At 43.7% G+C, this 14,777-nt stretch overlaps 1 protein-coding gene across 3 annotated transcripts in view; it reads left to right on the top strand.

The window, feature by feature from the left end:
• The window catches only part of SLCO3A1 (solute carrier organic anion transporter family member 3A1), a 314,561-nt gene that overhangs the window by 288,296 nt on the left and 11,488 nt on the right, over positions 1-14,777 (top strand). For all 3 annotated transcript variants that reach the window (XM_030930383.1, XM_010361724.2, XM_030930382.1), the window contains exon 9: positions 4,818-4,882. In XM_030930383.1, coding sequence (XP_030786243.1) covers positions 4,818-4,882 — 65 coding nt within the window. The remainder of the gene's footprint in view (positions 1-4,817; positions 4,883-14,777) is intronic.

Raw genomic sequence — 14,777 nt, 5'->3', positions numbered from 1 at the left:
CGATCCTTACAGGATGCAGCCTTGTTGGAGGAAAATGAAAATGGCATCAGTGCCCAGCCCCCACCACCCTGCCACTGCTTAGCCATATGAACGTGGGCACTTCCCCCTAGACTTGCTTCTGAATCTGTAGCTGGGGGTGATATGACCAATCCTGCCTGCCTCCTGCAGTGGAGCAGGACCCACTGAGACCTGAGACCATGTGTGTGCAAACTCAGTAGAGATGTGACGGGTTATTGTGCAGCATGGCTCATGGCAGGTGAGCAGTGACCATTCTTGTACAAAGAGGTTGTTGGAGAGAGCCAACCAAAATTCTGTTGTTACCTGTCTCTGGAGACCTGTCCTGGAGACAGATGAGATACCTCAAAGATGAGCCATTAGTAATATTCTGAGTAACTTTTATCATTTGCAGAGTTACCTAGATTTGTGTTGGAAACCTAGAAGTGAACTAACACATAGCCTGCCGTTCATCTGAATCAGGGGAAGGCCCGCTACACAAAGTCTCATCAGCTGGGCGTGGTGGCTCACGCCTATAATCCCAGCACTTTGGGAGGCTGAGGCGGGAGGATTGCTTGAGCCCAGGAGGTGGAAGTTGCAGTGAGCTGAGGTCATGCCACTGCACTCCAGCCTGGGAGACAGAGCAAGACTCTGTCTCAGGATAAAAAAAAGAAAAGACAGACTTGCCTTCTTGGGATGCAGTTATCTAAGTGAACAGATTCAATAGCAAGGGCTGGAAATAAAAGTAGGAATGAAACACATGGAAGTACCCAGTGACCACGCACCTCACCTCTACTTTGTTTAGCTTCTCTCTTCGCCACCAGATTTCCTCATCTTTGTTATGAATTCCAAGGAAGAGGATTTTTACAAGTGCTAATGTTACCTAGAACATCATTAGCAAGGCCTTTTGAATGTGCAGAGCATTAAGGGTACAATAGCAAATTGCCATTTTGTACTTAACTACGTTTGAAAAATAAATTCTAAAAATTGACACCCAGTGCTTACAAGGCTGTATCAAAACTGACAAAATCACAAATTGCTGGTGGCATGGGAAAAGGCTATCACTCCTTTCAAAAAAGCAATATGGCAATGTGAGTCAAGAGCCATAAAAATATTCAGACCTTTTTATTCAGTAACCCTGCCCCTTGCCATTTTTCTTTAAAAAGTACTTCTCTACAAGAAAAAAAGAGAAAGAGCTCAATGCAGACAGATTTTTATTACAACGTTAACTATAATAGCAGAAAACCCTGAATTGGAATAGTGAGTTAAATTATGGCACTGCAGCTCCATGGAATAATGAAAATTCTTAAGAATGTGAAAGTGTTTATGAAATGAACTATTGAATTTAAAACTATTTAGAGAAGATGATTATGTATAATATGCATTTGGACAAAACCCATCAGATCTCATATATAGGTTTTAGGTGGCTGCCTTACAAGTAGTTTATTTTTCATTATTAGACGTTCTTGTGAAGTTATATTGTGATATTCATACACTAAAGGCACCGAGAAGCATGAAAAATGACTAGTCTCTTATTTGCTTGCCCCATGACTCCTCTGCAAAAACCCAGCCTCTAGACACTCACTAGTGGTGACTACCAAACATGGAAAGTTTGTTGAAATTCTTAATCACTTCCAAATCTCAGCTTGATAAACAGCTCTTGGAGCTTTGCTGGAAATATTTGATTCCCTCTAAATTAATCAGCAACAGATGGCCTAAATGACCTAGGCTTATAACTCCACGCTGTGCTGGAAGCACACGCTATGCATTGTGCATGTTGAGAGGTCCAAGACACAGCTTTATTCCATCACCTTCCTAGTCTGATTTGCCGTCACAGATGTCTCAGGCTGGCACAAGAACACAGATGTGCACCAGCCCTTGCCCCATCCCGGAAGAATGGACCCACTGTCATGCCAAACAGGACCATCCCACCAACAACAGTGCTCAGAACATCTGGAAGCGAGGTTAAAAGCTGATGCTCAGCCCCTCTTAGGTCCCACACTGGGCTCCGAGAGTAATTGGGTGGTGTTCTCAAGGTCACCCAGCTAGTACATTTAAAGCTAAGACTCCCTCCCCAGTGTTGTCCAGAGTTTTCAATAGTGTTCGCACAGAGCCCTCCATTTCTTCATAACTCAAGCCAAGAAGGATTATTCTTCTCATAGGAACCAGTTTCCCAACAGGATATGAAGGGAGATCTTAGCACCTTGCTCACTTTGTTCCTAGTGACATGATAGCTGAAAGGAAATCAAATTTCAGGTGATAAATATTCTAACTCATTATACCAGCGTGCTTTCTTGATAAGGAGAATTTGCCTCTATTTATGTGTCTTTCAAGTCAATGCTTTCAAATGAAAGTGCAAAAGCCGGAGCCGTGGAGATGATAATAGCTTTGAAGAACTTGGATTTTGTAACGTGCACATTCTAAAGAGTACTGACTGTGTTTCTGTCCAGAGACACTGGACTCATCATGAACGTTTTACAGGTGTCTAACTCAATCAGCCAGAGTCACGTCCGCATCACTTAATGAAAGTCGTGACCTGCTGCCCTGGGATGACTTACCTGTACTGTATTCTTTCTGATTGAGAAGAGATGTGTTTTCCCTGAAAATCTTAGAAACGGGGGCAAAGATTGTAAAAACTCCAGTGTCTTCATCCATTCAGGCTCCTATAACAAAATACCTAGACTCAGGGGCTTCCAAACAACAGGAATTTATTTCTCTCAGTTCTGGAAACTGGGGCGTTTAAGATCAAGGTGCAAGCAGATGTGCTGTCTGGTGAGGGCTGGCTTCCTGGTTCAGAGCTGTGCCTTGCTGCCATGCCGTCACTTAGAAGGGGTGAGGTAACTCTGGGGCATCCTTTATAAGGGCACTGGTCGTATTCACAAGAGCAAGAGTCTTTATGACCTAATAATCGTCTTTCAAAGGCCCCACCATTACCTTAGGGGTTAAGTTTTAATGTGTGAATTTGGGGAGGACACATCCTTTTTGGATTGTCACTGGGTTTGTCATTCCAAGAAACCAAAGATATGCCCACCTGAGGCTCAAGCCAAGTGGTAGCTCGTTGGATAGATATCATTGGATGGCTGGATGAATGACCCCTGAGATCATTTAAGAATATTATTCTAGCCAAGTCCATAGATAGGTTAATATCCTGTGTACTGGATATCCTGTTGGTAACTTTGTTATTAACGTTTATTTTCTACAGAATTGGTTTCTAGGCCCTCCTTGCATCTCATGGGTCGCTCAGTCACACTGAAATGCTCCTGGGTGTTTCTAAAGGCTCAGCCACACTGGACTGGTTCTACACCTAGCCAGGTCCTTCCAGGGAGCATAGAAGTGTGATTTCTTTCCCCTCTCCCCTGGGGACTCATGATAGCAACAGATAAGAGGAAGGTTCTTTGCCACTGGTGCTCAGGATGACCTGAAGCACATATGCATGTGGTCAGTCAGCTATCTTCCCCATCACATGCCTTCACCACCAAGCCAAGAAAGGGCTACCCACCCACCCACTTACACTGTCACTTAGCACATGCTGGGCACCACACATGGTGCTAGGGTTGAGGTCATGATGATAAACAAGACACAAATAGTCTTTGGCCTCAGGACAGAAGACAAGCATTGAAGAAATACCAGTTGCAAGAGTAAGAGGTATTACAGAGGAGACTGTGTTATCAGCTATGTGGACCCATCTATCTGAAATTGGTCAATGTTTCCAAACTTCTTTCTACTCTCCCATCCCAGAAAATGTTACACTCTGGAAATGTTCTAGAAAATGTATAGAAGACCATTCTAAGGGACTGTTCTGAGGAAACCAAGGCCAGGGAGATTGGATCACTTTGAAACAACCGTAATTATATGAAGGTACCTTTCCAATTTAAAAGGTGCTTGTATTAGGGTTCTCTAGAGGGACAGAACTAATAGGAGATATAGATATATGTAGATATATGTTAAGTATTAACTCACATGATAACAACATCCCACAATAGGTCATCAGCCAGCTGAGGTGCAAGGAAAGCCAGTCAGGGTCCCAAACTGAAGAACTAGGAGTCCAATGTTCGAAGGCAGGAATGGTCCAGCACGGGAGAAAGATGTAGGTTGGAAGGCTAGGCCCGTCTGGTATTTTCATGTTTTTCTGCCTGCTTTATATTCTAGCTGTGCTGGCAGCTGATTAGACGGTGCCTTCCCAGATTGAGGCTGCGTCTAATTTTCCCAGCCCACTGACTCAAATGTTAATCTCCTGTGGCAACACCCTCACCAACACACCCAGGATCAATACTTTACATCCTTCAATCAAGTTGACACCCAATATTAACCATCACAGTGCTGAAACATGCTAAGTGGATTATTTCCCAAATGGTCCATCCAGGGTGTCCAACAATGCTAACCTGGTGGATTTCACAAAATGACTAGAGAATGGTAAAGGTGCTCATGGTTTCAGCCTGTTTGTGAAGCATACGGGGAATTATTTTCTCAGTTGATGTTTTCCCCCCCAACACATGTACCCCACCAACTTAAGATGCTTCCTGATCTCAGCAAAACCAACATGTCTTTAAAGGTAGGCTTTATGACCACATTTACATTCTGTCCTTCGAATGACAAGATTAGCTCCAGTTATTAAAAAACACTGTTAAATTCCTAAACTTATCTTGGCACCACAGTTGCAGTTATTTTTCAGACTTTAGGCAGGGACAAAGAAAAGGCACTATTAGTAATTTTCTAAAGAGCTCTGATGGACAGCAGCAAATGACTCTGGGGTCTGTTAATTACAGGGGAGTGATAAGAATCTGTTTTTTTTTTTCTTTTTCTCTTCATCTCTTTGCACGTAGGACAGTCAGCCCTGAGCTCAAGTCTTACGCTTTGGGAGTTCTTTTTCTCCTCCTTCGTTTGTTGGGTACGTATTATCTCTTTATTTCCTCAATAATGAATTGGATGCTTATTACTAGGTGAGTAAATATCAGTGAAATTATCCCATTTCCTAGGTCTATCTCTTTTTTCTTTGAAGTTTAATTATTAGTAAATAAGAAATGTTAAGTCTCAAAATTTGAGTCAGAGATAAACTCAGACACTGCCTGTATATCACAAAGTTCTCCTTTATACCAACTCTTATCTTCATGCCACCCTGGAGGAAAAGTGATGGCACCAAAGGGGAAAAAAATCTGGTGGTGTAATTTGGCATCTTCATTAAGCAAGCCATGAGCAGCTTGTGAAATGCTTCATTTATGGGGCCGCCAGCTGGGAGAGAGAGGCGTTCTCACAATGCCTTGAAAATGGAAACTTCGCATCCTTTAAATTTTCCAAACTGAGTTTGTTTACCTTGAATTTCTGGGATGGGGCAAATGTGACCTTCATGCTATAGGGCCCACGTTTCAAGATTTGGCATGGGAAGAAAGAATGAAGTCTAACCCTCTTTTTTTTTTTTTTTTTTTTTTTGAGACAGAGTCTTGCTCTATCACCCAGGCTGGAGTGCAGTGGCCGGATCTCAGCTCACTGCAAGCTCTGCCTCCCGGGTTCATGCCATTCTCCTGCCTCAGCCTTCCAAGTAGCTGGGACTACAGGCGCCCGCCACCTCGCTCGGCTAGTTTTTTGTATTTTTTTTTTTTTTTTTTAGTAGAGACGGGGTTTCACCATGTTAGCCAGGATGGTCTCGATCTCCTGACCTCGTGATCCGCCCGTCTCGGCCTCCCAAAGTGCTGGGATTACAGGCTTGAGCCACCACGCCCGGCCTAACCCTCTCATTTTTAAGATAGCCAAAACGAAGATGAGATAGTCCATGGTTCACCCAAGGTCCTTCCTGTGCACTGGCTGGGCTAAAGCTGGGCCTGGCTCCCAGCTATGCCTGCTTTTCTCTTGCCATACCATACTGTTGCTTTATGAGCATTCTTTTGTTAAGGCCAAAATCAAGATAACTTTTTTCCTTGAATAATAGGACAGTCACCTTCCCCAGTGGGCTTTAAATGGCATCTGAATGTAGAAAGGAAAACAACCATGACCTGTATTTTTAGTGTAGAAATAAAATTCCTCATTCCAAATATATAATTGTGGATAAGCACAAATACCTAGCTATAGAAATGTTTGTAAAAGTGGAAAATTGGCAGCAACCCAAAAGCCCAACAGTAGGCAATTAGTTAAATCAGTTATGGTCTATAATCACAGTAGGATTTATGTTCCCGTTTAAAATTCTGGAAAGAAAAATATAGACTTAGAAAGGGTATGTGACATATGGAAGGGGAAAAAAAAAGAGGTCTGTAATGTAATAAAATAGGAAAATATTGCAAAAGATATTAAAAATGTATCAGCTATTATCTTTGAGTAATAAGGTTATATTTTCTAAATTTGTTTTAAAGTTTTGAACAAAATGTCTGTTACTTTATAAGATTAATTTTTATATATCGATATATGAAAGCAAAATATTAACCTTTAGATTCATTAAGGTCCTCCCTGGGGAACGGCAAATACATAGCATATGTCTCTCCTCACCTCCCTTCTCTGTCTATAGCAAAAACCAATCTGTGATCATTCCCTCTGTGCCTGGTAGAAGACCTCAGAATACTCTCAACCACTAACAATCCATGTTTCTTGGTATATACATGCGAACTCAAATGGCATTGTCTTATGTCTGGGTCATGGAAAATAGAAGTGCTCTAGGTGGGAAGATGCCTCAATTAAAACAAGTTCAGCGCTAATTCAAAGTAAAGCATTTGGGCCTTCCTGGGAAGCTGTAGTAGCATGCAGAAATACCAAGGCAGAGTTATGATCGTGCTGATTTTTTCCTATCAGTGGGAGGGTGCAATCTGCATACATCATTACACCCCTACTCTCAAGGCAGTGTGGGGTGGATCGATAGGTGGATGTGTAATATAAACTGGCACATTGGGACCCTTATTTCTGCAAATGGTAAAGCCATTCCACATATGCATTTTTGTTCAAGAAGCTAATGTTTATTGACAACCTATTGTGAAAACCTATTGTGTTCTAAACCATGAACCATCCCCAGGTAAGTGACCTCAGCTCTGCCCTTATGAGTCCTCTGGGGCTGGCCAGGGAAGCTAAGAGCCCAGCCTTCTAATCTGTGGAGTTGCTATGGAGATCTCTGCACCTCTAGACAGATACTAAGGACTCAACACAACTGGCAAAACATTTTTTTGATAGCACAAGATGAAAAACAATTTGCAAGCTATTTCTGAAAAGTTAATGAAAATTACAGGACAGTTGAAAGCGAAAGTGAACATTATGAGGCATATGATACTGTTAAAATCATCATACACTGCTGTAAAGCAGTTTCACTATCTGTACGTCTGCCCCAGGAATAATCAACCAGGTATTACCTAGAATAGTGTTTTTCAACTTCTGCAACTGTAATCTAGAGCAAGAGATGACAAGTTTTGCATTATGGCCCAGTACACACATGCCTATGCCTAGATACAGCTGAAACCAAAAAAATCATGAAAAAATACTCTAATAGGTATGACACATTCTGACATTTTCTATGCTAGTCTATTACATGCTTTTAAAAAAGTTGGTCATGACCCACTATTTGATTTTATTGCCCATTATGAGTCTTAAATTAAAAACTGGAAAACCCTGCTCTAGAAGACTATGACACAGCTTCATCTTTTAATTAAAAGCAGCTCATCGAAGAAGTCTTAGCATTTGGCCTAATTCCCTTTCTTGCAGGACCCAGTAAGATTAACCACCATTATTGTTAATGAAAGGCCAGCAAAGACATCAGATCCTGTGACATTCTCAACTTTTGTGCTGGCCTAGCAAGGGTAATGAGGATACAATGGGGACATCACAGGTTAGTGTGACAAGATTCAAGTTGGCACAGGTGTAACAGGAATATGTAGAAGGGACTCCTAATCTTGCCTCGGGATGGGAGCAGTGGGTTTGGACAGGATGTGATGTCTACGCTCAGCCCTGGGGAAGGAGTAAGAGTCATACAGATGAGCAGGGAAAAGGACTTAAGGGGTCAAAACCTGGGGATGAACAAAGATCCTAGCATGTTTGGGGGCTGCAGAAGGCCCAGAATGGGGGGAAAAGGGGGACAGCAGAAGATGGAGCTGGAGAAGGTAGTGGATGAGGGACTTGGTCAGGAAGGGCTTCTGCCCTGTTGCTGCATTTGACCTTTATCTCGGGAGGCTGAGGCAGAAGAATCCCTTGAACCCAGGAGGCAAATGAAAGTTGTTGATGGGCTTTAACCAGAGAGTGACAGGATCCATTGTGTATTTTAGAAAGGGCATGTCTGCCATGTGGAGAATGAGAACATGGCTGAAGAAGTTGCTGCTGTAATGAAGTGAATGACGGAGGCTCGTGCTGAGATGGTCTCGCAGGATGGGGAGACGGTAGGGTTGAGAAATAAAAGGAGGAAACTGCATTATTCTCTGAGTTTCCACTGGAAACATAAGGACTGGAAGGGCCACCCACAGTGCCCACTCCTAAGAAAGACTTGGATCATGTGGTGAACAGAGGAATTATTTATTGAGACAGGAAGAAAGGATGTGGAGCAAGTTGGGAGTGGTGTAGACCAGCGCTGTCCAATGGAACGTTCTGTGATGATGGAAATGTTCTCTGTCTGTACCACAGGTGCTGTTGCACACTTGAAATGTGGCTTCTGTAGCCTACTTATTTTTATTCGTTGTCACGTAAGTAGCCAGTGGTGGCCAGTGTCTGCCATACTGAACAATAAGGGGGCCATCTTTGATGCACCACCCTCATGGATCAGAGTGAGGAAGTGGGATGGGGGCACAGGAAGACCCTCTTTCCAGACACTTGGGTGTACGTGAATAGGGCAGGAGCTAGAAATGAATGTGAGATTTGTCTCCCTTGTTGCTTTACATGCCAACGGCAAGGAGTTGGTAGAAAGGGCCAGGGCAGGGCCTGCAGAGGCACTGGTCAGTGGGGCACTGGGAGTGGCCCCAGCACCCTGGAATAGAAGCAGAAGCATGGCAGGAGAGTGGAGCAAAGAAGCTGAGGATGATGATCAAAGTAGGGCTGAGATGGGAGAAAGGAGAGAGGACAAAGATACAGGAATTGTAAAAACTAGTTGTAATAAATAATGGCAAAAGAGAACTGGAAGCTGTGGCCAAAGCCTCATTGTCTGACTTCGAGATTATGGAAGTGGAGCAGTTCTGACCAATGACAAAGCCCAGGGTGTTGCTGGCCAGAGACGAACAGGGGTCAACAGCCTGCATGTTGCGAGTGAGTTAATGAAAGGCTCACATGGACAAGTTTATGTTGAGTAGGGGAGGAAGACACTGAGCTGGAGAAGGGTCAGTGAATTCAGAGTAAACTGAATGATCTACTCATAGCAGAATTCCTGGTATAATTGAGTCCATCCTCCTTTATTCTTCTGCAGTTGTCTTGGCTGCTCCTTTTCTCTCCCGGCTGTGGGCAAACTCTCTGCTCCTGAGTTGGTCTAGAATCTTGTTCCTGGGGCCTACTGCTTGCCAGGGTGTTACACCAAATTAAATTAGTGGAAACAAACATGCATGGAGACTCTTCCACATCCAAGGTGCTGTCTAGGGGCTGCTCGGGGTGTACAGAGAAGTAGGTGCTAATATCCTGCCTCTGGTGGCTCCAGTAGGAGAACGAAGCAAGTGTGGGGAAGGTGTGGGGTTAGAAGAGTCATAGAGGGCCTTGATTTTCAAGGGGAGAAATTATACTTGGCTGAGTAGTCGCCAGTGTGGAGCAAATGGGGGCTTCAGGTGGGAGAGTGAATATACATTCAGAATTCTGTTTTAGGTAGAGCAGCTGGTGAGCAGGGCATGAGGTTTAACAGGATGCAGGATAACCCACCAAAAGCATTGAAGTGAGAAACTGACCTCCAGTGAAGCAGTGGGGTTGAAAGGCAAAGACAGAGCCACATAGTGAGACAGCATCTATTGAGGCCCCCCAACCCAACTGACCTAAGTAAAAGCAAAAGAGAAGCAACAAAGCTCAAGATGAGGCTGAGGTTTGGAGCCCCTGGGACTGGGGCTATGGAGAAGCCTTTAATAGAATAAGAGATACAATAGATCAAGTGTCTCGGAGTATCGCTAGGGACAGGCTTAGCTTCCACAATACCACCACAAACTCTCCACACACTAACCCCACCTCTTAATTTTCCAGTGTGCCTGCCTGGCCAGAAGTGTGGGGAAGGCCCTCGGGGTACATTTCTGTAGGCAGGGGTCATTCCTGAGCAGACCGTCCTTGGTCTGGGGTGATCTGTGAATTACTCTAGAAAAGTACATCCTAGACACTCCTGATGTGGCTTGTCAGACATTTGTTGAGTTCCTGCTGTGAGCATCATCTTGCATATGATGAAGTTTATAGGCAAGTGGAGAAATGAATGTGTTAAATGCTGCTTTGGAAGAAGTAAGCACAGCATGCCCAGGGGCCCCAGGTGAGAGATGAGAGGGAGTGAGATACGGCGGTGTGATGCATGGAAGACCCCTTTCACTTGCCTATGCTTTTAATTGTTCATTTGGCGAACATATGTTAGGTGCCAGCCATGTGTCCTGGCTGTGTCAGCAGTGTACTTCACCTCCTGATGTACCTGCACCCCCCATGATCTGCCTCCCTTACCTGCGCTGAGGTGACCTCCAGTATTTACCGTGGGCCCTCTACAGTCAGTCACACCTGCTCTTGAGCCTAGCTCTGCCTTTCCTGACCATGTGGCAGATTATTTAAGCTCCCTGGGCCTTAGCAACTTTAACAAGGGGTCCAGGAATGAAAGGAGAACATAGTAGCTCCTCCAGACTCTCCAGTTTAAGAAAAGTAAAAGTCAGGTGTCACTGGAAAACAGCCCAGATTCTTTCTTGACATTGCTGAAGCAGAGAACTCATTAATCCTTCCAGGAGAATACACTTTTCAGCATCTCCCTTTCTAGCTGGTGCTGGACATAACAGTAATTCCACCAGGTTGAATAGAGATTCCATGGTGAATTCAAGTCTTGGCAGGTAAGCCGGAGAGAAACAGATATCTTTTTAAATGTAAATGACCATGATTTTCAGCTTCCATTTTGTCCCATAAAGGAATTTGAACTTATTTTTCTTACAAAAGCCTTTCAGTTCACCTTTTAAGTTTAGACTAAGGAATATAAATAGGCCTAGCCTTTTCAACTAAGAGAGTAAGTTAAATAGCCAAGTTATCAGGCCCTGAGGTTTAATCTCTGTTAATAGATTTCAGAAAAACAGAGACTGTTCTTAAACAGTGCAGCAATTTATGCATTGAAATATATACAGCTTCAATTTAAGCCAGAGTGTAATAGATTTAGTCCTTTTAATAGTCCCTGTAATAACAGGGAACAGCATTGAGCCTGCACATATCCTCCTCAGCACACGGTGGGTTACCTATTAACACCTGCTTCATCCACAAGTTCCTGCCTAGAGGATTTAGGGAGAAGAGAAGATTATAAAAAGAGAGAACTGCTCTTGCAGGCTTTAGGGAAGAGAGCATTTCTTCAGAAGACACAGTTACTAAAGATATACCACCATCATCAAGCTCCCTTGTAACTAAGGACTCCACAGAGTGAAGGTGCTCAAAACCAGAGGGACACTGAAGTACACCTGGCCCCCCCTTGGCCTCCCTTCTGGATGCACCTGATTATCCTCCAAAACTGACTTATGATGTGGAGATTTTTTTATTTTATTTTTTTTTTTGAGACGGAGTCTCAGTCTGTCACCCAGGCTGGAGTGCGGTGGTGTGATCTTGGCTCACTGCAACCTCCGCCTCCCAGGTTCAGGCGATTCTCCTGCCTCGGCCTCCAGAGCAGATGTGGAGAATTCTTGCCAGTGGAGGTTATTCACTGAATCACAGCTTGAAAGGTTTTCTGCAACTCTTTCTCTAGAGATGGTGAACTTAAGAGAGGACGGATTTTCATTTACCCAAAAGAGTTCAGGACAAAAGCCAAGCAGCAGCAAGGGAAGCAGATTTTTGGAGCGCCCACCCTGTGAAAGCTTTCTCAAATGGCGTCCCACTGATTCTTACAAAAGCTCTGCCTGAAGGTATGATTGTGCCCATTGTATAAACAGCGAAACTGAGATTCACTAAAGTTGTGTGAATCACACAGTTCCCAAGTGGCGGAATTAGAATTCAAAATCAGCTGTCTCTGGTTCATAAATTTGCATTTCCTCCCCGTCACCAAAACTCCAGATGTGAACTCCCTGTCTGACCAAAGCCTACAACGATGACAACTCCGTGTCTCTTCCTGCTGACAAGCACAGTATCTGCCATTACTGCCTCAGGTGTCCAGCGAAATACGGAGTTTGTTTACAGAATAAGTCTCCCAGCCTTCTCTATGTATTAGGAACCCCAGAGAAGGAAGGGCTGCCTGCTTTGCAAAGATCAAACCCCCTGTGTGTTTCACCCTCTGCACACTTCAAAACCAGGCTTCTACAAGCCAGTTACTCCAGGAGCTTAGCAAAAGGGTAAATAAAATGTTCTCTGTATCCCTGGAAATCCCCAATAAGAGCTCTAAAGTCTTCTCAAATCAACAAACTCTGAATTAGAAGGAAGGAGATTACTGCGTTTGGAGTTTTGAAATATCAAACCTGGAACAAATAATCTCTCTCACTCTCAGTTTATTTGTATGTGAAATAAGGTGGGGCAGGGGAGTGGTTATGGAGGGGATGCATAATGGATTAGAGCACTCTATACAGTCCTGGGTGGGGAGAATTAATGATACTACTTATCATGACAGTTGCCACACTCACACTGTAGCAGTCTCCCATTTGTCTATGGGGAACCAACTCCTTGCAGGGACTGCCTGAGTTTTTGTTTGGTCCAACTGAGTGACAGACATATAAGGATGCAGGGCTGGGCATGAAAATGAGTCACCAAGGTGGGACTCCCTTCTGTGACTCATCAGGTGAGTTCCAGAATGGCAGAGGCCTCTAACAAAAAAGATGCAATCAGTTTGTCTCTGGTATTCTCCGCACACCTGCAATAGGGCCTGATAGCTAGAGATCCCCTTTGGGAAAGAATTTTAGGTGAATATAAAGGAAAAGATGAATTTGATGGAAAAGAAAGCCAATATTTTCACCATTCAGAAGTATAAAAGGAATGTCACAAAGGTTATACTTAAGGTAGTAACCTAGAGTTTATTCAAAAATACCCCAAATCCCCTATCTAACATGAATAAGGTGGCAAAAGTTCTGGTTACATGGAAAGATCAGACGCTTGCAAAACACTCACACACACACCTCATTTGTGTAGTGTTTACTTAGCCCTTACCAAGCAGGTGTTATTAGCTCCATTTTAAAGAAGAAACAGACATTGAAAGATCAAGTGACTTTCTCCAGGGCTTTTGGCACCTTGAAAGTTCTTTCCTGTCAGTTGGGCGCGGTAACTCACGCCTGTAATCCCAGCACTTTGGGAGGCCAAGGCGGGCGGATCACAAGGTCAAGAGATCGAGACCATCCTGGTCAACACAGTGAAACCCCATCTCTACTAAAAATACAAAAATTAGCTGGGCGTGGTGGCATGCACCTGTAGTCCCAGTACTCGGGAGGCCGAGGCAGGAGAATCACTTGAACCCGGGAGGCGGAGGTTGCAGTGAGCCAAGATCGTGCCACTGCACTCCAGCCTGGCCACAGAGCGAGACTCCGTCTCAAAAAAAAAAACTTATATTTCATCTCTACTGTGAACGCTCTCTAAAATACTGAGCAGAGCATAGCATGAAAAACTTCGGTAGTTTTTTTTTTTTTTTTTTTTTTTTTTTTTTTTTTTTTTTTTTTTTTTTTTTGGAGACAGGATCCCATTCTGTCCCCTAGACTGGAATGCCATGGTGTGATCATGGCTCACTGCAGCCTGGAACTCCTGGGCTCAAGCGATCCTCCTATCAGCCTCCTGAGTACTTAGCTTTCACATTGCTGTTTAAAGGTTTTGTCATCTGGTAGTGGAGCTTGACAATAGACAAGATAAAATTGCCGTCTTTATCACATGGAGGTATGCCCTACTTGAAAGACAACCAAATATTATAAAAATTCTCACTCAGGTACATGAATGAGTTACATAGTGGTATTTTAGAGGGATATTTTGGTTTTAACAAATATTAACGAATGATTCCTTTATGTTGCAAATTTCCTTCGATGTGCTTAAAATAAGACCTGATTTGCACCGACCTGAATTTGTATCCAAGTATCCATGCATTATAGAGCAAGGGACACCTACCTGTACCCTCAGTTCCTTCCCACAGCAAAGCGTTTACTAAAGGCGTCCTCTCTAACCTTGGCTCACCATCGCCAGGTGATGGGTGGTTAGAACAAAGTGAAATGACCTCAAGAAAGGTCACAAGGAAGGAGGAGCATTTGGGAGCTAATCACAATATAATGATTATGCCCCATGCAGAGATAGGAAGGTGAATGGATTTGCTTTGCCCTGCTGTGCCACAGAAACAGGCCACATTAGTTCCATTTATCTCTAGGTCTATCTGTAATACAAACTGACTCCAGATCTTCATTTTTTACATAAATAATGTGGCATGTGGCTTAGTTTCTATTATGCGGTTGCCATGGCAGTTCCTCCAGTTGGCTCTTTTTCAGTGAAATGAAAAAAGGCACTTGTTAGGGGGCAGGGAAAATGCACAGGGTTGGTGGGGAAGGGCTCAGACACCTGGGCAGCCTTTGGGATCACAGGGAATGCTAGGAATGTGAGCTTCCATTCGGCAGGACCACAGCCCGACCTAGCAGCCGGAAAGAAGGAAGCAGGTTGTGTGGGATTTTGAGCTTGGAGCTTATTTATTAAATCGAGCTGCTTGGGAAGTTTAATGAGGTTTCAACCAGAAATCTTCTCGGGGCTTCTCTTTG

Source organism: Rhinopithecus roxellana, chromosome 5, assembly GCF_007565055.1.
Source record: "Rhinopithecus roxellana isolate Shanxi Qingling chromosome 5, ASM756505v1, whole genome shotgun sequence".
In the NCBI taxonomy this organism is placed as follows: Eukaryota; Metazoa; Chordata; class Mammalia; order Primates; family Cercopithecidae; genus Rhinopithecus; species Rhinopithecus roxellana.
The sequence above is the reverse complement of the archived record's forward strand: the minus strand, read 5'-3'. Positions and strand labels throughout refer to the sequence as shown.